The sequence below is a fragment of the Ascidia mentula genome, chromosome 5 (assembly GCF_947561715.1).
Source record: "Ascidia mentula chromosome 5, kaAscMent1.1, whole genome shotgun sequence".
In the NCBI taxonomy this organism is placed as follows: domain Eukaryota; kingdom Metazoa; phylum Chordata; class Ascidiacea; order Phlebobranchia; family Ascidiidae; genus Ascidia; species Ascidia mentula.
The window spans coordinates 13163991-13187248 of NC_138570.1; the positions used below are offsets into that span (position 1 = coordinate 13163991).

Genomic DNA, 23258 nt, shown 5'->3' on the forward strand with positions numbered 1-23258 from the left:
AGCAAAGTAGTTGATTTGACATAAAAAGCAAAGTGGTTAATAATGTCATTCAATTTAGCCTTCCAATGCTTGCAAACAGCAAAAGCAGCGCGCAATTATATATTCATACCTTGGCAATGACCCTAAGGCAGTACTGTGATTCCCAACCTTTTTGTGGTTGCGTGTACCATTTGGATGTAAAACAATTTCGACACGTAGGCCTACCACTTAGTTGAGTGTTAAAAGTAACCTAGGGGATGTAACAAACATTTTGAGAACACTTACGATATTTTAAATTCGAACTATATCCGCAAATTACGGAAAGGTGCTCACGTACCACCAGGAATGCCGTCGCGTACCACCGGTTGGGAAACACTGCAGTAGACAGCCATTCAAAATCATAAACATATTTCAAAAAACGAGGAAACAAACTTCGTATTTCTTTAAAAATGTTTTAAATTTTGTTGTATTCAATAGGTTTTTAAGCCCCCCTAACATTAAACCCAATGACTTATGGTGGAATGCAAAAAAATCGAATAACTTCACGAGATGGCGCCGCAGATCAGCCAATTGTTGTTTCCCGGTTTCACAGAGTTGCGTGGAAGGGGATTTTTTAAATTTTAGCCGCGGCCAACACCAGCTGATTTGATTATCAATTCAATGAATTCTGCCGAAATTAAAATCCTGTCTGGAGGTCTTGGGACCGATTTATGTGTCAATGGACCTTACGATGATGCTGCACTAAATGTAAGTAGGTCTACCATTTAGTGTCAATAAAAAAAATGGATTTTTTTTCTAAGAAAGATCCACTTTGGTCAGCAAGAATACCATTTGAAAATCCACAGGCAGTTAAGGATGTCCATAGGAGGTTGGAGAATGTGCTTGCTGCATTGTGTAATATAAACAGTCTAGATTGGCAAAAAATGTTGTGAAAATCATCCGCACTCTTTTGCGAAAAAATACTGATAATCTGCACAATATTAATGAGCTAATGCATAAATATACGAAAAAAACATTGCGATCGTCCTAATGGCCGAAACTGCACGCAAAAAAACAAACTTTTCAATCTGGTCAACAGTTAAACATGTTTACTCATTGGACCTACATGTTTAATTACACATGTTGACTTAATGTAACAAAAAATAATTGTAAAGTTTTACACTAAACATTTAAGAAAAAAAGGTGTTCATACTGCTTATAAACATTCATTCCTTTTTCAGATTTATTGAGGTAGGATGTAATGTTGTGACAACTGCCACATATCAGGCTTCCATTCAAGGATATGTGGAAAACTTGGGAGTTACAGCAGAGGTTCTACAACTATTTTTATGCATAAGTTACAATATTTAACTGACAGTATTTTTTAGAAAGCTGAACAAATCATTAGATCATGTGTTGATATTGCATGTGAAGCTGTACAAGAATCAAATGTAAATGAAAAGATTATTGTTGGTGGATCAATTGGTCCATATGGAGCTATGTTGCATGACAGGTCTGAGTACACAGGTTCATACATTGATTCAACATCCATTGAGGTAATGTTTAAGATAATGCTAGATAAGATATTGTTTAATTGAACCTTTACTTGTATTTTGCAACAGCATCTGAAGGAGCATCATAGGACAAATATGAAAATACTAGTTTCCCAGGGGGTGGATTTACTTGCTTGTGAAACACTTCCAGGTACCAAGGAAGCTATAGCAATTGCTGATTTGCTGAGAGAAATGCCTGATACCAAAGCTTGGATAAGTTTTACAACAAAAGTATGCAAAAAGTACAAAAACCAAATGTCGTAAAATAAGATACATATTTTTTGATTTGGCCCTGAAGGTATTACTATTATGTGTTTATTTTTTTAGGATGGTGATAAGACAAGCCATGGTGATTGTCTTAGAAAAGCATTTGAAGCTTTGGCTAAATATGAACAAGTAATTGCTGTAGGAATGAACTGTTCAGACCCATGGCAAGTTGTACCTATTGCTAACATAGCAAAAGAATGTATGGCACCCCACCAAAGATTCATTGCATACCCAAATAATGATGTACCAGAATGCAAAGCAAGGTAGGTTGTGTTATATTTGTACTTAACAATAAACCCAGCTAAATCATTGATATAAACTATACAAATATTCGACAATTGCAAACACCTTCGGCTATTTGTGGTGGTCTTCCACTGTTTTGTGGTCATATATTATCTCGCATTTCATTTGGTTTTACAGAGCTCCTTGGCAGTGCATAGATGAAATTCCTTCATGGTTAAATACTGGTGTTTTTTCTTGGATTGGCGGTTGTTGCATGGTGACCCCAGAGCACATGGGAAAGATTAAGTCAGTTGTAAGAGAATGGGAGTCCAAAATGTAAACCTGCCTCACTGTTTATTACAAAATACATTATGGTGTCTGCTATAACTGTCATGGATATAATTTAAACAAGTTTCATGTGTGCTGTTACATTCCATTTTCCACATTTCATTTCTACATTTGTGTGGAAATATGGTAATACATAGCTCATTGAACTTCCAACTGTTGTCTGGTGTTTTAAATTGTGTTGTGTGCATTTTTGGTGTTTCTTTTACAGCTGTCAGATGCCTTGCATGATATCTATATTTATTATGTAAAACAGCAACATGATTTGCAATAAAAATGAAAAAAAAACGTATTCACTGGCATTTACCAAAACATAAAATAAGTTGGCTATCATCTGACAGTGAAATAGCTGACGTGATATATTTTTTGCACTTAAATTGCAAACAACATGCGAGTTCGTAGAGCTTGGTAGGTTATTCAGATATATAGGACGTTTTTACGATGCATGTCGTTGCAACAGAGCTATGCGTTGAACGAGAACCGGAGTACACCGTTATGAAAACACCACTGTGAAAACAAATCGAATTTTAATTTGACTGTGTATTGAAAAGAATGTTTTCAAGACAAGGAAAACCCCCCAATTAGTTTGTTTAAAAGCCAACCTTGTGAACTTGAACATTGCAACTATTCACAAAAACGGGACTTATTGCACTAATATTAACTCATCATAACGTCTTCCAGCCATGATAAACGTTGCTTCATTTGGTATGGAGAAACCAGGAAAACAAATTGCTCAAGATGTCTAAAGTCCATCTTCACTGGCGCTGCAAATGCTGCTCCGAACTGATGAGCCAGCTGTATCTTGGCCAGGAACTCTCAAATGATTGGATTTGACAGGTCCATTGAAGGTCGTCCGCATTGCTGGGTTTCCAGTCAGCAGCGTCGTTTGGGCAGTTGTACTGTTCACGATGTTGTGTAAGGCGTGTGATTTAGATCCTGTGCTACCAGTTCCACCAGCTGGGACAGATTGGCTAAGCTTGAAAATTCTGTTCCGCTTCTCAAAATCAACACACCTAATGCAAAATTAGTAGGGCGGGTAATTTTTAAGACTCGAAGTTGGCCATTGTGCACCTTGTTATTGTAGGTGTCAAGCAAACTATGGGACTTACTTCTTTATCAAAATTAAAATACATGGCACAAAATGTATACTTACTTGCAAAACCAGCCAACAAGTACTTTGCGACAAGATTGCAGTTTTATGGCGTACAACCATGGATTTATCAGCGAATTAAGTAAAGCTGGCATCGATGACATATCAAACACGTCATCCGAGATGCTCACTTCTGGTTGCGTTGAATCAATTCTACGAAGGGAAGTGTATCTTATTGTGCGCCCTGTACGTGCTGACCAACAGGGTCTGTGGTATGTTGAAGTTTCCTGTGGGCTACCAGTAGGCCTAGTCTTTGTACGGGAAAACATCATGCACGGTTTATCTACAATCTATAACGCAGTGGGCGTTGTTAAATGATGTTCTTGCTCTGCACAAAAACTGATATTAAAAACGATTTTTGTAAACATCCAACATAACAAATTGTCGGGAAACAGTGACTTTGAACCAGCTTGGCCGTGATGCACATTGCCATTGAACCTAGAGGTCTGAGATAAAATCAATCTATCTTATAGGATATATGATTTGGTCTGGTTATAAAATGCGACACATTTTTTTCAATCGTCAAAGATGATATAATGTAGAACATTGGGGTGCCAAATACATTTAATGACGATGTGTTTTGTTGGAGCTGACAATACACCTTGATTAGTGTTGCAAGTGAACTGGTATCTTTATTTAATCTTTCGTAGACTTTGTTTGTGTCAACAAAAACATGGTTCGCGAACTTTGTATCCTACCCTAGGAGAATCACTGATGGCAGCCAGCAGACAAGAAATATGATGAAGACTGTTGCCATGAAAGTTGCCAATTCTTTTTCATCATTCTTTGCTTTCTTGGACATCCGACTTCTTGCCATTCGACTACATGCAAATTCATTGCTTCGTAATAAGGGTTTGGATAAATCAATAGGAAGCAATAAAATATGTGCTAACGTGGCATCGTTGGACTCTATATAACTTCTGTTCACTTTAATATGTATACTTTAATATGCAGGCCTGTTAAATTTCAAAATATACAAAAACTATTTCTGTAGTTGAAAACGATTTGTTTGTTGTGGGTCCTGGTTAGGCAATACCCGTTTTGTTTTCTTATTTTTACCCTGCCATTTTCCGTGCCCCCTATGGAACCTTAAGTCCGGGTGGTTCCTTTATATAGGTTTTAATAAACTTCCTGATGTTGATGACCTATATCCCCTCCACTTACTTGAAGTGACGTTTTACTTTGGCAAAGACTGCAGCGTTGCAAAACGTGATTCCGCAAGTAAGAATAACAAACACTACAATAGAGGTGATGACGTAACTGTTTGTGATTGGTGGAAACAGTCTGGAGCACCCGCTTTCTGGGCAGTTTGGAGTACCATCTGCAAACAATATCACGCTGCCATTAAACGGGTTGATGTAGATTTGTCTGTTTTTTGTGTGTTGTTGTTTCGGTATGTTTAGCACATAGTTTTGGACCTTGTATTTTTCATCATTGTGCTTATAGAATGTTTAGCTAATATATTTAGATATTCATTAATGTAAGTATCAAGTTCAAGAGACCAGTGGCAATTTTCACATGTTATAAATAAGCAGAATAAAAACTTACTTAAAGTAGCTGTTTCGCAAACGCAGTATTGCAAACAATTCCATCCACATACAGGAGCTATCACAAACACAGACCCTGCCACCCACACCAGTATTACAAGCAGTATTCCGCGCCGACGTGTTATCATCTTATCGTGGTCCAACGGACTAGAAAAGCATTTGTTAGGTTTCGGCGAACATGGGTTTTAGATAATTAGACAAAATTCGTTGTTATACTAACAACATGTTTGGTAAAAATATTCCGATTTGTAAAATCAAACGTGGATTACGAAACGAAGTTTTGATAGTTGCTTCTCTTCCGCGTACAGGTTTATGACATAAACGACGAGACAATTACGATACTCACGTTCGTGGTATAAAAAGAACAAAGTAGGGCTTACTATGTAACTGATATAAAGCGGTCCATGGAAATAAGCTGAAGGCTTGCTATTGAAACAACCAGTGAAGCAATGATAGACGACTTTCGAAAAACCCATGTTCCAGTTCCTCCATCCAAAGAAAGAAGGTCGTTGAACAGAAATGAGTAGAAAAAAACTACACCACTGTAAACACATTATACGTCAGCAGTGCCTGTATCACAACTTGCAAATTAACTAAAAGTTCTTGTTTTGAAGTACAACATCATTATATTATGTTAAACGCACCACAAACTCTAAACTCTAGTTTTTATGCACTTACCTTAAAAGGTCACTCGCGGCCAGACTTTGGATAAAAATAAACAAAACCAGTTTCTGTTGTCTTCGTCTTGTGCCGATCGCAGCAAGAACCAATACATTTTCAACAATAATCAAAAGCGAGATAAATGTACCTGTATGTAAACATAAGCAAAATTTCCAAAAAAGGCACCTATCATTGCAATATTTACTTCCTTTTAACGAATGTCTTGATTACCGACAGTGCGTATTATCAGATAAATGTCTTCATGGTAAAATCGTATTTAATAGAAAAAACGTGGCCATGTTTACTTGAGATTCATATTAGGCGTGTATACATTTCTACTTGGCCACGGATCAGGTAAATTCTATGGGAAGGAATTTCCTCAAAAAAGGTTTAAGCTTACCTACGACGTGAATTGCGTTCCCTTCACTTAACTTGCAGCCGATAGTGTTGTTGGAAAAATAACTTGCGGTAGTTGATTCATTCATACTGATCGGAGCTTAAAGCGATATTACTTGAAAATTCAGCAAATCTGCGCAAAAACAAATTTTCCTTAAACACCACACAAAGGTTTTCAACATTGAGGCACGTTTTTCTTTCCTGTATTTTTCTGGTGCGAAGTTTCCTGAACGTTTCTTGCTAAAACCGCGGAAGAAGTTGTAACCGGGCAACTTTACCGAGCCTTACTAAAACGAGGTTTATAAAATGTTGATAAAACTACTCCAGTTCTGTTTGTATACAAATTTACTTCCAATGTTAATACAAGGTTTACAAACAAAATTCCTTTGCCGAAAAAAGCATGTTTTCTTGTCAATGTTTCGGTTGTTGTCCAACTAACCTTGTCAACTATACACATTACATTCCGAAAGCGCCTTATAATATCTTCATAAAGAGTACTTCCATGAGGTACATACCAATAAAAGTGTGTTGAATAACGACAGTTTCCGGTAATGTCTAATCGTACCTAAAGTCGAGCATAAATACATACTTTCACCTATCATAAAGTCGCCTTACATTCGTTCAGTAATAGTCTCGTACATTGTGCTTGGCTATAGTTTGTCATGAATTTTACGCAAATATTGACACTCATTGTGAAAGCCTTGGCTGAACTGTACCTGCTACGAGTGCATTGTAAAGCTTTGCCGCAACTCACACGGTCGTAGCCAATCAAGCATGTTATTGTGCGGCTTGCCGTCTCAAACTGATCGTTTTGTTACACTCGGATAAAATCCCACGTTGCTGTGCTCGTGAGACCGAATAGAACGGAAGCCAAAGCTATTCGCTTGCCTTTTTCGCGTTGCGGTCAGATGGTAGTTGATACAAATATCCCACTTCCATTAACTGCGAGCATCAAAGGATACAAGATTTTTGGAAGCAGACATTAAACAATTACCCGTCTGTATTTTATCAAGTTCCAACATGTAAAATTTCAAATAATTAAACCATTTCAAAAAGTCGCTTCTACCTAAATGGACTATATAAACACACTATATGCTTGTTCGTTGTTCTACAGATTATCCTCATTTACTTCCAATCTGAGAGAACTTTCTATTGCAACGAAATTCACTCTTTTCTCTCTATTCTTTTCCATGCAGGTTGACCTGTGCACCACACTACACAAGACCACTTGTTTAAATGCAACGATGTAATAAGTGACGATCAAAAACGAGCAGGGACAAAAGTGATAAACGTGAGAAACCTCACGAAGAAGTGACCATTATTCGCATTAATCACTCTAACGGGAAACACCGCGGAACCAGACATTATGCTATATTTACTCTTACCATGGCCACAACAAAACTGCTGCTTACAAATAATATGGTAATACGAAAGTAGGCACAGCATGTCAAATGTTGCCTGCGGCTTTTTAACAAAACTTGTTGTGGCATGTGTCTGGATGTCAATTACTTCTCTCTAAAGCACACAAATAATGCAAAGCTACGCTAACAGAAGTGCAAATATATGGAAATAAAGTTTTAAACAATAAACTAAGCAGTTTGGGCGAAAGCTTTAATAGGGTTGATAATACTTTGGGGCATTCAAAAGCATATAATCCATTCTTTCTTGATAATCGCCGTGCCAGAAAGGGTTGATCTGGATTTTTAAGGCCCAGTCCAGTCTAAAATATATCGTATTTCAAACTGCATTAAACGTTTTTGAAAAGATATACACACAGAGAATGTTGGTATTTTTAATTAGAAATAAATCAGTCAAGTCAGAAAACAATGTATATATAGAGCTCACTGTATTTGTGTCAGTTTATATTTAATACAATTCCAATTGATACACAGGAAGTTTGGTTTTGCACATCAATAAATGATATAGCGTGTGTCTGTCTGTAAAATGGCAAAACGATGAATTTAAAGAGCAGTGTATATTTAATGCAGCCCAAGGGAAATTTCTGTTATTTTAAAACCTTACCATTTTAGAAACGACTTTACGCTCGCGGGAAATTTGATCCTACCCGTGACGTAACGTATACGTAATACATTACTGTGGGGAATTGCGGTTATCTCCACACAGAGTCGTGATATATGCTATATAGTAACTACAAATAGATTTTTGAAAACTAAATAATTACAAAATTGTATGGGAATAAAACATTATGGTACAATTAATAAACGAATAATCCGTTTTTTTACAACAACTAGCAATGACTGTACGATTGAATCCAAACAAACGCATCTTCAATGCACTTTTTTCTGAACAGCACCCTTTCCAATTCAGACAGCAAACACGTGCCAGGCTTGTGAACAATAACTCCCGATGTATCAAGTAGAATTATTTAAGTTTTATCTTAAGTCTTGTCTTCTTTCCAAATACTTTTTACTAAAACTGATTGAACTATTATTTATTTGACATTGGTAGATGCTGAAAAAGTAGATAAACGTTTTGAATTTTGCTTGTGTCTCTTATGTAGATTTAAAAGCTAATAACATGACGATGTAGCTTGTAGTCATTATGCATTACAGCGGCTTTTGTACCTTTCAAAGCCGTCTGGAATGTACTTCCAATATCGATCGAATTCGTTCAGAGCTCTCGATATCACTTGATCGTGAAGTCGATCTCTTGAATGTTCGTTGCTGCCGTACATTACCCCTCTTGCTTGTAGATTGTCTAAAAATCTACGACAACGAACAAATAACCAAATAAATGAATTGTTGTTATAGGTAATCGGGTTTTAACCCACGTAAAACCTGTTGAACAAAACAATCGTTTTTGGTTTGTAGATCATCCAACACTATATTTATAACCTAAATGGCATGTACTTTAAATATACATTTAACTTGCATTAACTAAGTTTGTTGATTGTCATTTCGTGCAAAGGAATTGCAACCTCATACAGTAATACTGTTCGACAAAATATTCAGAACTTGTAGTTTCGAAAATTGAACTTCCTCGAAGTCCGGTCCGTGAAAAATGACCCACATTAATTCTGTCGGCAGTGCAAAATGGGTTAGGGATATCTGCCTCAACATTTTCCGCCATAAATTAAGTTGTCGTATTACCAGTTTTTAGTACGGTATTTTCCAACGTCCCCGATATAGCCTGTTACCCTTTTGCCAGCAAACACTTCCTACCTTTGAAAACCTTCTTCACTCGCGAAGGCCCCTTCCCGGTATGCTGATGCCATGTTGTCAAGTTTGGAACAATTTGAAGCAGCTAACGAAATCAATGTCCTTAAACAACATAAAAAAAACTAATATTAACAACTATTTACAACTGAAGTGATGGTAGACAAATAGCAAATGCTAAAGCTACGTTTACTTGCCTTGTCCCAAACCGGTCTACTTAGCTGCCGCCCTGTGTTTACCAACATGCTCCTTTGACACGGCGCCCATTGTCGTCTTTGTCACGTGGCTAAATCAAACAAGCTGCCCTTCCCGCCCACGTGACCTCGCCGAATTCTCTTGTCGCAAAATGTCCTTGAAATACTGAATAGCGGTATGGAAGCACAAAGGGCATGCCGCAGTCTTGTGTAACTAATTTTTATGTCGCCCTGTAACCTGTCTTGTTTCTGGCATTCTCGTTGTATTCATTTAATTGTAAACATATTCCGCAATAACAAGCGTATACGAGTAATGCATTTGTGTTCTTCACAAACAATGTCGCCTGTTTGGATCAACATAATGCAGAACCAGAAAAAAATAAACAATTCCCCCTGGCTTAAACTTTTTAAACGTGTTACAAAATCGCAGTACAAAAAGGTGGGCTGTTTCTAAATATGATCATTGCATGTTACTTCAGTCGACCGAAAAGCCACAAACCAATGTGATTTATTATGGACGAATATTTGCGCACAAGCAGGTCAGACAATCAGACCATACATAATACGGTATCATCTCTACCTCTAGGACACGTTGACGTAATACATTGTTTACCAACAATACCTTGCCAAACAAAATGTCATTGTTGTGTGGTTTGGTCTTATACTTACAGCGAGTGAATTAATACTTTATAAAACTCAAGGTCTTAAGCAATGGGCCTATCACCGAATACGGCATTTATAAAATGTTTTGCGTGGATTCGCAAAACATTATGTCCACCCACGCAGTAAACTGCCTATTACGGCGTCTGGAAAGTACCACGGAATTCAAGTTTTGGCTATAGTTTGCCTCTTGCTTCCAAAGCTAATAAAACATGCCCAAAGGCCAATAATAATTGTACAGGTTACACACACTTTGAAATTTGATTGTTTCAAGACATTTATAAAAAACATGTTGGCAGTGAGTCAAGCAGGCCTGTTTTCAGGTTTTTCAAGGCTTAAGGGTCACTGCAGACAAGGCATTTGGCGGATAAACTGTGAGGAAATTAAAACTCAATCCACAGTCCACACATTAAACATGTGATTTGTGCAGTGAAGCGTAACCAATCTCCTACTCAACAATAGTTCCAACACATTTTGCTCTTTGACACTATTTACTGGTTCTTATTGTTTCTATGTTATAAAATCTAACCTATAATTAAGATTCTGGTCCACAGTGCTAAAAACATTGACATTTCAGCACTATGGACAAGTTTCTTTGCTCTCAGAATTATGAGTACCGTAGCCTAAATCTGTTATTACTGTTTCTGACCTAAAATGTAATGAATAAAATATATCAAAAAAAATAATATTTAATAGAGCAGCGTATTTTGTACACACTTTGAAGTATTCCAATTTAGGTGAAATTGTAATGTTTTTACTGTCTTCTTAACTTTATACGGTCAAAATGCGCCTCGTGGAAGTATGCCAGAGAGTATATTTTATGGGGCTGATAAATAATAAACCACTGTTCTTGAACAGGGCATTTAACTATTTTGTTCTTCAATACGTAAATAATAAATATACTCAATGCGACCCCCAGGTGAATAACCACCACCTTAATTTATAGACGTTTTATTACAAAAATTAGTTTTTTGTTTCCCAACTCCACGACTACATCTGACGCGACACAAGCCCTGCACTGGAGAGCAACAAATTTCCACAAGTCACAAAAGCATATTGTACACTTTAAACAAGCTTTTCATCGCTGGTTGTTACAAGATAAAATGACAAACTAAAATCCCGTAATTGCATCGTAGTTAAAACTCAGTATTTGAAATATTTTGCTATTATTTCGGCTTTCAGCATGTTCAATCCGTTGACCAAAGTATTTATACATTATAAAGTAATATTAATATATCCTATCAAAAGAATCCATAAGCAGTTTTCTGTTTCGTGCAAAACCCGTCTATAATATTCCTATTTTATTGACGCTGTTCTTAGTAAAAATAATTTTTTAGCAGGCTGTTTTCTCTAGATTTTGATGTAATGGAATCACAGTTTCGTCCAGACGCTTGTTGGTTACCGGTTTGCAAATCTTGCTTGGTGGTGCCGGGTCACCTCGATAGTGAGCATGGGCTGTTGATTCAGCCTAAAAATTGGTTTAAAATTTTAGACCTATCGGTTTTTAACCAATCTTAGCATTAAATTCAAATAAAAATATCTGAATGACTCGCTTGTCTAGACATCTGCCGTAAACTTTGTATCATGAGATTAAACGATTAACCAAAAATGTTTTTATTACCGTGAACGCAATATTAGGTGGTTGATATTTTCTGACTGGTTTAAAGTTTTGTCTTCTTTCAACTAATTCCTCTCCAAATCTGCGGTAGTTGCTGTTATATGAAGTTGCGTCAAAGAAAGGCATCGAGCGCTCATGCTGTGACACGCATTTTCAATGTAAAAGGTCGTCGTTTTACATATTGAAAAAAGATTTTCATTACCACGGAAGTCTTGGGCTTTGCCAAAATGGGCCGTTCATATCTGACGTTCTTTTGGCAGTGAATATCCCTATACTGTGTAGTATCTTGAAATGGACCTTTAGCAGCAGAGACCTTCAAGTTGCCATCAGGCTTCCAAGGCATAGGGCGAATCCCCTTTAATAAGTTTAGTCTTCAAATTGACACCTTTTTTGAGAACGCATTAAAGCTACCTCCAATTGCTTTGCACGAAAATCGTAGTCGTACAGAGTTTCGTGATCGAAAGGTGTTTCCGAGGGTTGGTATTGTTGAAGTGGTTTGAATGATTTCGGTCTGCTTACACCTGCATGGGTGATGTAGTCGTTCTAAAAAATTCAACAACAGTTTGGATGCAACTATCATATTTCTCACAAGATCCTGAACCAAGGAGATTCAAAATGTTGTGAATAAATACACAAAAATGGACTCCAAGCTTTCAAAATATCAAGAATATTACGATTTATGTAGCGCTTCGTGCACAGGAACATTACCTGAAATGTAGAACAAATGTTAAAAGTTTGACCGTGCGGAATTTTCAATCTGTTTGAAAGTTTATCTTGCAACAAAGCTGGCACTGGCGTCTCTGCAGAAGGAGCACCTTTCGGAGTGAAATCAGCTCTGTGAGTAGTCAGTAGTTCCATTGTGGATTTGGTTGGAATGGTATTGGTCTCCGGGATAATAGGTTGTCGTCGGGAATGGGAACTTGGTCGTCTTTAATCAAAAACAACTTCAGCAAAACAAGCTGTATTTGGCGATTTTTTAGCTCGAGCTCTTTTGCGATAACAAAGCGATGGTTTTGTTTGTTGATCCATATTGCATCAAAAATCGCTTGATTTTGTCAGATGTATACTATCATTATTCTTTGTAAAGGACATGTTATTACACTTTATGCCATGCTAAGTGAAAAACCTGAACGTTTCTTGCACGGTGGTTATAAGTGCCAGGTCTTTGCCAGCTGTTGGCATGATACCGCTGTCCTGCTCGATGATAATGGGCTTTCTTAGGGCGCCTAAAAACTCAGGCTTCGTGTAAGCTCGGTATGTTTGCTGGTTCACTGACACTTTTTGGCAGTCATTCCCATCCTGTCCAAAAATCAGACTGTGGAAGTTACATCAACGTATGATCCAAAATAATTTCTGTACCGTTGAAAATTGGTGATCTGCCGGATTTGGTTTAAATGAGGGAGGTCTTTGGCCAGTTTTGCGTTTGTAACATTCGTCGTACGTTGACTTGCAATTCATTGGCTCCTGGATCGGTCTGTGATTGTTTTTTGGTGGTACCCATCTGGTTTAAAATTACTGGGACGTTGATACTCACAGTACTTGCGCAAAATAAAAACTATGTTGAAAGCATGTTTGTTTGTGATGAAAACATATTTGTTGTAATGTGACCACTAAACAAATCACAAATTATGTCTGCAACTTTTGTAAATTTAACTTACTTGGTTCTTACGGACTGAGGATGCGGAATGTAACTTTCATCATACATTGTTTTCATGTCGTAAACTGCGTTAGTGTTGTAAATAAACTCCCCGTTAGATGGCGGTCGAATGCAAAACTTTTCTTGTCGTGGCCACGGCTCATACATCTGAAATATTCTTACCATATAAAGCTGTCTGGGTGCTGTTTGGAATAGTGTCTCACCGTAGCATACTCTGAGGCCAGGTTTTTCCACACTGATGTGGCTTCTCTTTCGTCCGAACTAAGCGGCTGTGCTTCCATTTTCATCAACATGGCTGTTGCGCTGGTGTAACCGATTTTGTTTACATGGTCATGCAGAAAACTTTTAGCTATTTTTTTTAAAGTACGCAGGTTACTGTATGATGTCTTTGCTTCTCGTGTCAAACTGGCCAATAAAAATATTGACAAATGTTGCTGCCCATTGACCATTGTTACGCCACAAAGGATTACATTGATGCTTGTAAGATCAACAACAATGTAACCAGCCTGAGGTGTTTGTATCAAACTTTTTTACTACGGTACTTGATTTCTTTTGTGACCAACTGGTTTGTAATATTTATGAAATTTCAATTAATGTGTTCCTTTTATAGCCCGTTGGTAATTAGCAAATGTTTTGCTACCTCGTCGGTTTTAGAATATTTTGCGAGGCGCATCACCACCAAAGAGTACGCACAAATCGTTTCTCAAGTGCGGATGTACAGCACTTAAGAACGTATGTGACTTAATTATGACCGCTTAGCCCACTAATAGCCTGGATTTTGGTTTTCCAAACAAGGCAGGATGGTTCAACTCGTGTACGCGTAATTACAGAACCGAATGAAGGAGTATAAAAATATTTTAAAGTTTGAAAATACACAATATTTTGTAATAATGATAAACACTATAGACCAGTACAATATATTAAATGGCCTGTCGAGGAATTTATCCACTATCCAAGGTATGTAAGCGCAAACTATTATGCTGTACCTGAAGACAACAAAATTATAGTGCTTGCTTCATGACGTACCTATATTAGGGATTATTAGCATGAGAGATATAGCCTGCAGTCAAACCCCACCAATAAAACTACTCGTCCGTTAATACAGCTAAGTTGGTAAACTGCTTATTAGTAATTGTATGAGCAGTATAATACCCCATTAGTTGTATGATGACGACATATGTTTAACGTCTGTATAGCAGACAGGCGCGTTAAAACCAGCAAGCAGTATTGCCCCAAGGCAAATGCCACACCATCCTCCACGGTCATTCAGTCATTTTCAGCGTGAATTTTTGAGTGTGTTGTAGTGATGGGAGTGCGCTTTGAGGGGGTTAACAGTACATGCAGCGCTTATTCAAAAATCGAATCAGTAATTTGACAATGGTCAACAGTTCGTGTTATTTTGCAGGCACCTTTGACTTCGGCTACAACTATTTTAATTAAAAGGTTGCGGTTAGATCATTTGGTTGAGTTGTAAACCTTAAAAGGGATTCAAAAATAAAAAAAGTTTTGAAGAACTCTATAAATTGCTCAGAAGCTACGAATGATTATTAGGTGGTTGGCATGATGACTTTTCACCGTCATTGCAAGTGAGACAAGAAAAAACGTAATTAAAACTTTTGCTGCGGTCACTGTAAGTGGGTTTCTAACTGCTGTGGCATAGAAATGCGCGACTCTTCGTATACAAACATAAAAGATTAGTTTGTAAACAAACATGTCATTACCTACGTTATTCTTATAAACTGGTGGTCGAAAAAAGAAAAGCGGATTTTCTGCTTTATCTTCTGTAAGAAGGTGGTTGTCGAACAAAAAAGTCCAAAAATGCGTTTTGACGTCAAGCTTTGTCACTAAACCCGATTTCAGGCGTTGCTAATAAGCTTTACAGTTTTGCCTCGGGTCTTAAAATGGTTAAGACATAACTTGTGCTTGAATGCATATGCGTCCGTTATTGAAAGGCTTCTGCCGCAACAACCTTGGGAACAAAACAGCAAGTTCCTGTACTTTCGGTGGTACTGGAATTAGCATTTTTCTTTGTTTGACTTCGAGAAACTATACTATTTAAGCAGAATATGACGAGGTTGGTGATTTATGTCTTTAAGCTTGGGAAACTATAAACGACAATAAACCGACTGCCCTCAGTGCTGTTTGTGCACTTTTTACCGAAACGTTTGACAAAATCGTGTTTGATTCTTGCTCCATTATTTTATGCAAGATTTAAGAGTTTTGGAGTTCTTTAAATGTTAAAAGTACATGTTTTTTTATTATAAAATTAAGGCTGTTTTGAATGTGCTGTGTGGTTTTACAGTTGTGAACAAGCAAGGAAAAATGTTAAGGTCAAGGAGCATTTATGACGATACATTTAATGGTTTACCAAGCTCTGTAAATAGCCTTCTGCTAATTTATCTTCCAAACCTTTGTGGTTTCTAGAATAGTCAAATATGTGCAAATAGTTTTAGGGTGAGTTGTTTTCAATCTGTTGTTCGAGAAAAGGTTTGGGATAGGTTCCATACAAACAGCCGCCAAAATATCTCGTCATTCGAAGCTACAATAACCAGAAACCATTCAGATAAAATGCTCAAACGCTCCGGACTTGTGACCATATTGCTGCTGACCCTGTTCTGGTGCAATACCAATGCCCTTCGTGAAAGAGAGGGTGAAAGAGGGAACAGCAAATCTTGGATATCGTTGTGCAAGTGCGCACAATCTGCCCTGAAAGACATAAGGAGGGTGCTTGGAGACTACACGTCACGCCTGACCAAAAAAAATCCAATGAGCTTTGATCACGTCATCGGAAACATAACCGAAATTGCATATGGTGAGGATGGGTGTTTCAGGTGTTGCTCAAACGCACACCATAAATTAACTTTCAGCACGTGGCAATTAAACTCCCAGACATTTACAAGGTCGCCCGTTTACTGTCTGGGTGGATAAGCGGTTGTATGGTCGTAAATAGTCGTAAACCTTAGTGACAACAAGTAAAACATATCACCTGCTCAAATGCATAATGTGATAAACAATTGGCTACTCCCTATATTTCCGAGGAGGGCCCACTAAGTTGTGGTATTATGACTTTCAATGTACCAGCGTATTAGGAATTAAAATAAATAAACCAACATACTGAGGAATATTTACATTGTTGTTTCTTATTATGACGTACATGACTTACACATATTTTCCATCACAAACCCCTACATTGAAAACACGTTCTCTAGTTCACGTTAGTTAGAAGCGTGATCGCGTGGGCAATCGTTATGCGACGGTGGGAGACAGCTCGCCCAAGTCAAACCGGAAAATCAAGTTTCCCGAAGACTCCACTTTGCCTCAATTGTTTGATGTAATCTAATTTGGCATGAAGTAGTCAAAAAGATAAAATTTAGAAAACAAGCGAACCAATCAACGATTTTATCGAAGTAATCACAGCAACATATGTTTGATTAAATTTCGGCAACTTTGGATTTAGTCAATTTACGGAAAGTATTAAAAATGTCTTTTGTTTGTATGTGCATTGTCAAAGCACCAAAGACAAGTATGCTAAAATATATTCAATAAATAGCTTTTTTACAGAGTGCACAAAAACGCCTCAATGTCGTTGCCCCGAGGGATTTTTCAAAACTCGTGATGGAAACAGTTGTCTAAAAATATCTGAAGAGGAAGTGGATTGTAATCAAGCAATGCACGTGTAAGAATACTTTTTAAAAATTTAAAAATTTGTTTTACCAAATATTTATTTTCTGAAAAACCTGTAAAATATTAAAAATAGACAAAGAATGGTCCTTTGAAACGCTTCATACCATTTTTACTATATCTTTGTAACCAAAATGTGTGTTGCGACAAATAAAAGCCAGTTATGTAACTGAATGTGAGTTTATCTAATACCATGCGTGGTAATAATACAGGTTTGTGTATAAACCCTTTGACACAGTTAGTATATGACATACGTTGAGGTAAAGATTGTAAAGCAAATATATGAGAGGACAAAAGTGACAAAAGTGTAAATGTAGGCTACAAAATCCTATGTTCCTGGATGATTCGCACCATAGTCCACCGGTCTAATTGACGAGACACAAGGCGTAATTTCGTGGTATAGTAGAAATTAAAAAGTGTTCAAATTACTGCTTGCAATCAAACAATGCAATCATTGTGTTTTCGAGGTGTTTTATAATAACCACCCGTAGGAAGGTGTAAATGGAGGTTTTCTGCTTCAGGTGTTCCGGGGACGGAAACTCACATCTTGCGATCGCCAAAGATCACAAACGACTTACGAAACTGGCAGATTACATTCGTGAAGTCGACCCAACTGATGAAGACTTCTATTGGATAGGTGATTAACAATAGGGTGAAATAATAAATGACGTTTCAGATTTCGTCGTTTCTTTAATAAAATCATGTAAACAGACCAGCAATACTGACGAACAAAAAATAAAGTAATTTGTTATGTCACTGTTTCATTTGAAAGGTCATGCCGTAACGAGGTCTAAAATAATTCACTCGTTAAATGTGTCATTATATTGGTGGAAATCGCCCATTCACGATCAGAGGATTTAAAAATTCCGTGAATACTGATGTAAATTTTTTTGTGAACTGTTTTAGAACTACATGGCTGTAACAAAGTGTTCTTCCACAAGCAAGTTTTAGTTTCTTATCTATTTTATCAGGCTAAATTAATATTTATTTCCAACATAAGAATTTCTTGTGATGAACGAAACTATGAAGGTGTCTTTTCCACATTAGGACTTGCGTACAACCGGACAGAAAGTGGTGTGCTTGTGTGGACTTGGGCGGATGGTTCGGCTGCATCATATGACATCACCAGCAATTTGAAGAATGACGTACGAAAGTCACTAATAAGGTACTGGCCGCACAAACCGCTTATTAAGAACGAACTTATTCCTTGAAACCATCCAGGGCCCATAATTAAATGACTGTCTTGACGATCCTAATGAAATAGTGACCCTGAGAGAACACGTTGTTTTCACATCCTGACAAGGAGCAAAATTTGGGCAAAACAAAACGAATTTTATTTCCAATTTGTTTCCAAGATATTTGTTAATCAACCATACTCTCTCTTGACAGATAATAAATGGATTGCTATACCGTCCTTATTTCTAAGATTTGTCTTTATTTCAAAGGTCGACATCTTAAAATAATACGACCCTCTAATTTTCTATTTGTTCGTATTTGTGATTGGACGTCCTATAGTTTTATTGCCATATTAAGGTGTTTTAGCCACAGTCGTCCTTATGTTTTTGCTCATACAACGTTAAATGCTGATTGTTGTCTGCCATTCTCACATCACGGGATATAAAAAGTTATTACGTTTAAATTTCTTTTAAATTCAGCATCATGTGAGGTAAATTTTGCGTTGCGTTATGAAAACACCCAGAAATGATACATTTGGCTTAATTTCATGTAATGTAACGACGATTTACAAACGTTTTTCTCAATGGATATGAGGACTGATGAAAGATTAACAACCTGCAGTAACAAATGAGATTAATATTTTCAACCCACGTCTAACACCAGCAATGAATGTGCAACATATTGCCAACTTGATACGCCTCGGGGCTGATTAATAACTTCTAAAGCAGTTTGGTCAAAACAAATCGATTGTAGGCGCGTGTCACTATTCGACAATTATTGGTAAGTTGGTGAGGGAGTGGGTTTTTACATGTTGGTTTACACGTTTTATTCTTTTGTTTTAGTGTTAATGAAGGATCGGTGCTGGAGAGGGTTGCGATCAGCAAGGATTACGAGGGAGCACACTGGAAACAAGAGAAATGTGGACTAAGGGGCAACAGTGGGAAAATACCTCGCCACAAATACATTTGCGAATTGTAAGTTATTTTTCTTCATTGCTTTTTCTATGTTAAAATTCAAAATTCATCTATAGCTATAAAATAACGTCAAATAATCCAAGATAGCAGTAATTACAACCCAATTACAATAGTAAAATGCGACAAATTTTAATGTGGTTCTTGGAGTTTTAAGTGTATAATATTTTTACTTATTTGCTTTTAAGCACAATGTTCCGAGTCAATATTCAACCAGTCACTACAAAGAAAGGTGATAAGCAGACAGGACATGCGAGGGCCGGGTGGGGAATGAAATGAAAAAAACAAAGTTTTTGGTCATAAATCCAAGCTTGCTTATTTGTTATTGTGCGCAATTACTTTACTCCAAGTTGTCTGTGAACACTTTCAATTTTTGCAATGATGGTTGTTCTGTGTTGCATTTGCCTCGCAAAAGGGTTTTTTAATGATGTTTCTGTTTGACTAAAGTTTTACATTTGGCTAACAAGCCTCACTTTTAATGACTACATACACGTGGCTTTTGCACTATGCTAATTTTTTGCTTGTGGTCTGATTGAATCAACATTTTCCAAACTTTGCTTTGGTCTCAACGTCTTTCTTCATGAAAATTCCTAACAAGCGTCATAAAGTTGATTGCAATTACAGTGTAGAAGACGCACATAGATGATCTTCAAATGTGCCCGATGAGGTACGATTGACTGGAAAACATTGATTTAAACCAACAATTTCTCATATTTTGTTTAGAATCTGTACAGAACAACGCTAGCGCCCCGTACAGCAAAATTTGTTTCAATAAATTTGTTTATTATGTGCTCAAAAATGCCATACAGTTGCAAATAAAAGAATATATTACGCGATATGACTAAACCTTTCTTTTTCTACAGTAAGGTAGCTCATGAACTAATATTAAATTATTTCTACATGCATTAGTCGAAGGGGAAAAAGCACTAATTAGGCATATTTTACATCGAATAGAAATTAAAACTAAAAGCTTAAAACAAAACAGCTTGTGAATACAAAACCATGAGAATAAATGAAAAAATTGCAACTCAATGGCAAATAAAGCTACGATGAAGGTTCTGTCGTGGTCTCTTCTGTTGTTTCTGGTTTGGCCGCATCCGCTTTCGCTACTTGTTCGCTTTCCTCCTGGTCTGAGCTTGTTTTCAGCGTCGGCTCGCTCTTTGCGCTGCCTCGATTTTTCTTCTTTCTCTGTTATTTTTTGAAAGGATGCTTAGCGAATTTAAGCTGTTTAAACTTTTCCACAAGTGAAAGCACAATGGCTCAAATAGAAGAAGTTAAACCACAATTGTTATTTTCAAAGTTTAGTGAGGAGTAATAAAAACCGAACTATAATAGGCATAATAACACCAATAGAATTTTTATACGGTTGCACATATGTCTTATAAGGCTACATTAAATGTGAACATTAGATTATACGGGTTTGAAGCACACAAAAACACACATACTTACTGTACTTTTGCAAAAATGCATGTATTTCATTGAAGTTATAAAACCTTATCCTATAGTTAGGCTTACTTGTTTTTCAACTACTTTCCACCAGTTTTTAGGATAGCGTCCAATGTTGTCCATTAATTTTTCGGCACTCAACCAATCTTGTTCCCACTTCTCATGACTGTATTCAGGCTCCCTCATCGTAATCCGGTTCAATATTTGTTGATTTTCGCGCGTCACACGAAGAAGTTCTCGCTGTCTTTTTTCTCGGTTCAAACTGAATTGAACGAAAGTGAACAATTGAGAATAGCCTTATAAGCCAGGAACACTAAATCTATTTTGAAATAAGTTGATAAGTGTTAGTTCGAATTTCGTGTCTCAGCTCTAAACGTTTGTGACACAAAAACTTTTCTAAAAATCTTCTCCTTCCGCTGTGGTTCCTTCCGCTGTGGAAAATGCTCAAAAAAACTGCTTCAACCTGATTTTATTTGGTGCTTGTTCATGATATTTCTTCTATTAATTCATATGCAGTCAAACTGATAGGGCTAATCATACCGTTTAATTGCTCTGAGAAATATAAGCCAAGGTATTAATGATAAGCAAACCACCTTACTGCACAAACCAGCTGGTGGTATCTGTGCATATTTGACTTACGCAAAAAATGTTTTCTTTTTGTCAGATGTCCCACATTTAAACTAAAGTAAGGTCATGCCGTTTTGCTGTTTGATATATTTACCTCCTGTATGTGTAATCGTTGCGGTTATCTACCCTTCCGCGCGTTCGCATCACCAAACTCATTTTCTCCAGCAATATTCGGTTGTCTCTTTCGATTGTGCTCATTTTTTCCTCTTCCAATTGCAGCTTTTTAAGCTTCAGATGCATGTGAACGTAGGTTTGGGGCGGTTTTGTGTCCACCATCGACTTGGCCGATCGAACCTGCAAATTTGTTTTGTGGTTAGTTTTGAAAATGGTATCAGTTTTTGCGAAATCTAACTTATTATGTGGTTTGTTTCTGTTGTTTGGTACTCAGTATAGGGTACCCAACGGATCGACGTTCACCGAAAGGTACCACAAAGCGGAAATTAGTGTGCCCGCTAGTGTTAAAGCTAGCACAGTGCCACTATCAACAGCTGCACTGATGAGATCTTACAGGTCGAAACAGTGCGTGTACACACCCTGTCTGCAGCTCTTCAATATTATAATTTTTTTTTGCACCTATGTATCATATTATTGTACAAAAATTTTAGTGCGTTCCTTTTGACTAGTGAATCTTAAATCGTTGAATTACGCGAATTGTAGTGCGCGTTTTCTCGTATATAGGTTCCATTTTATAGGTACAAAGTTATGCAAAAAGACGCTATTGAAACTTGCGCAAAAATTGAAAGACTTTTACACACGGACAACTATAAGCGTGAAGAAAAAGTAAAAATATTAAGGGACGTAATTCTTCTGAATCAACAGGTTGCACATTTAATCAACATTTTGTTTTATTACACCCTTTTTACCGACCACGGTCACCTTTCAGAAACCTCTTTTTTAACATGATGCTTATTTATGGAATATGTTGGTTTAATAGGTTTAAAAATCCCTAAATCAGCAATATGCGAATTTTGACCCTTATTTGCAAGATAACGTTGGTAATTAAGCTAACGAGAGTCAAATGAGGTTAGTCTGACGAATTAACACTATAATCTGGCCGAATATACAAAATAGCTCATATATGTACGTCATGGCACCACCATACTTTGAGTTTACCTATATGGGTAAAGATTGGGCAAATCCAGAATCATTTTCATTATTGCAACAATGCCAGGGCTTTATGAGCACAATATACGAGTGGTACTTCTACCAACTTTTGTTAGCATAGCTGTATGGGAATGCTGACACGTATGGTACTTGAGATGAGTGATGTTTGCTTACACCTACTGTGTTAGGCGTTGAGAACAAAACCGCTGTCACATTTGCACTGAATAAACTGTTGTATTAAAATCTTCCTTAGTTTTAACCAATTACACGGACAGTCAAAACTTTTCGTAGACGCCACTTTTAATGCACAAATAAGGTGGTGAAGTGTTGCCAATTATGAACTTGCATTCATCAACTGCTTCACGTTTGTTGGGTGCACGTAAGACCTACCTGAGTGTTTTCTACGCACACTATCAAACGTATAATTACAATTATTTTTACCAACCTTCCTTCTGTGCTCGTTGTAGTACGTAGAATCCCATTTTTGCTGCAACAATTTGTTGTGGGTTGGCAATATCGGTTCGTAAGCCCTGTGCATAGTTTTTGCTGCCAGGAAATCCTAATATACTTAAAGTTCCTACCTCGACAACCAATCTGATTGAAACAAAGAGTTGATTAGACACCTGATAGAATACACAATGTCTGTTCGCGACCCAAAAAACAATGTAACAATGACCTACTGTAGTGAAGCTACACGCTCGGTCGACAACTCAACAACCAGGCTTGGAAGCGTGCGCTCTCAAGCGAGAAGCCAAACAATCGGGTCGCTATGTCAACAGCTATTGAGTTTCTCTTGTAGGCACTTCGCGTCGTCCTTTTTACCGCCCCAAAACTTCTCAGCAGGGGGCCG

General features: G+C 37.2%; 6 protein-coding genes across 7 annotated transcripts; 2 read left to right on the plus strand and 4 right to left on the minus strand.

The window, feature by feature from the left end:
- Nucleotides 1-610: 610 nt before the first annotated feature.
- Nucleotides 611-2621, plus strand: LOC145903656 (uncharacterized). The gene is made up of 7 exons (XM_082991766.1): nt 611-726; nt 780-847; nt 1200-1290; nt 1347-1514; nt 1581-1742; nt 1839-2041; nt 2199-2621. Exons 1-7 carry the CDS (start codon nt 640-642, stop codon nt 2338-2340), a joined length of 921 nt encoding a protein of 306 aa, XP_082847892.1. The 5' UTR covers nt 611-639; the 3' UTR covers nt 2341-2621.
- Nucleotides 2622-2682: 61 nt separating this feature from the next.
- LOC145903653 (cannabinoid receptor 2-like) lies at nt 2683-6753 on the minus strand. 2 transcript variants are annotated; one of them, XM_082991764.1, is made up of 9 exons: nt 6538-6753; nt 6103-6231; nt 5721-5850; nt 5423-5584; nt 5044-5189; nt 4660-4816; nt 4194-4316; nt 3499-3648; nt 2683-3358 (listed from the first exon to the last, which is right to left on the minus strand). In XM_082991764.1, exons 2-9 carry the CDS (start codon nt 6185-6187, stop codon nt 3088-3090), a joined length of 1224 nt encoding a protein of 407 aa, XP_082847890.1. In that variant the 5' UTR covers nt 6188-6231; nt 6538-6753; the 3' UTR covers nt 2683-3087. The 2 variants fall into 2 exon arrangements, with proteins under 2 accessions (XP_082847890.1, XP_082847888.1); XM_082991762.1 differs by lacking the exon at nt 6538-6753 and having other exon boundaries at nt 6103-6507.
- Nucleotides 6754-7335: 582 nt separating this feature from the next.
- LOC145903664 (uncharacterized) lies at nt 7336-9552 on the minus strand. The gene is made up of 4 exons (XM_082991775.1): nt 9472-9552; nt 9281-9379; nt 8684-8824; nt 7336-7818 (listed from the first exon to the last, which is right to left on the minus strand). The coding sequence occupies exons 2-4, from the start codon at nt 9331-9333 to the stop codon at nt 7710-7712; spliced, it is 303 nt and encodes a 100-aa protein (XP_082847901.1). The 5' UTR covers nt 9334-9379; nt 9472-9552; the 3' UTR covers nt 7336-7709.
- Nucleotides 9553-11443: 1891 nt separating this feature from the next.
- On the minus strand, nt 11444-13786 carry LOC145903652 (uncharacterized). The gene is made up of 9 exons (XM_082991761.1): nt 13607-13786; nt 13405-13550; nt 13106-13247; nt 12873-13045; nt 12455-12674; nt 12158-12289; nt 11949-12101; nt 11750-11884; nt 11444-11596 (listed from the first exon to the last, which is right to left on the minus strand). Exons 1-9 carry the CDS (start codon nt 13694-13696, stop codon nt 11462-11464), a joined length of 1326 nt encoding a protein of 441 aa, XP_082847887.1. The 5' UTR covers nt 13697-13786; the 3' UTR covers nt 11444-11461.
- A 2045-nt stretch (nt 13787-15831) lies between these two features.
- On the plus strand, nt 15832-19656 carry LOC145903657 (uncharacterized). Its single transcript, XM_082991767.1, has 6 exons — nt 15832-16215; nt 16965-17079; nt 17606-17721; nt 18132-18249; nt 19103-19234; nt 19420-19656. The coding sequence occupies exons 1-6, from the start codon at nt 15972-15974 to the stop codon at nt 19508-19510; spliced, it is 816 nt and encodes a 271-aa protein (XP_082847893.1). The 5' UTR covers nt 15832-15971; the 3' UTR covers nt 19511-19656.
- A 385-nt stretch (nt 19657-20041) lies between these two features.
- Nucleotides 20042-23001, minus strand: LOC145903660 (sperm axonemal maintenance protein CFAP97D1-like). Its single transcript, XM_082991770.1, has 4 exons — nt 22854-23001; nt 21399-21598; nt 20747-20939; nt 20042-20419 (listed from the first exon to the last, which is right to left on the minus strand). Exons 1-4 carry the CDS (start codon nt 22944-22946, stop codon nt 20276-20278), a joined length of 630 nt encoding a protein of 209 aa, XP_082847896.1. The 5' UTR covers nt 22947-23001; the 3' UTR covers nt 20042-20275.
- Between the last annotated feature and the right edge of the window lie 257 nt (nt 23002-23258).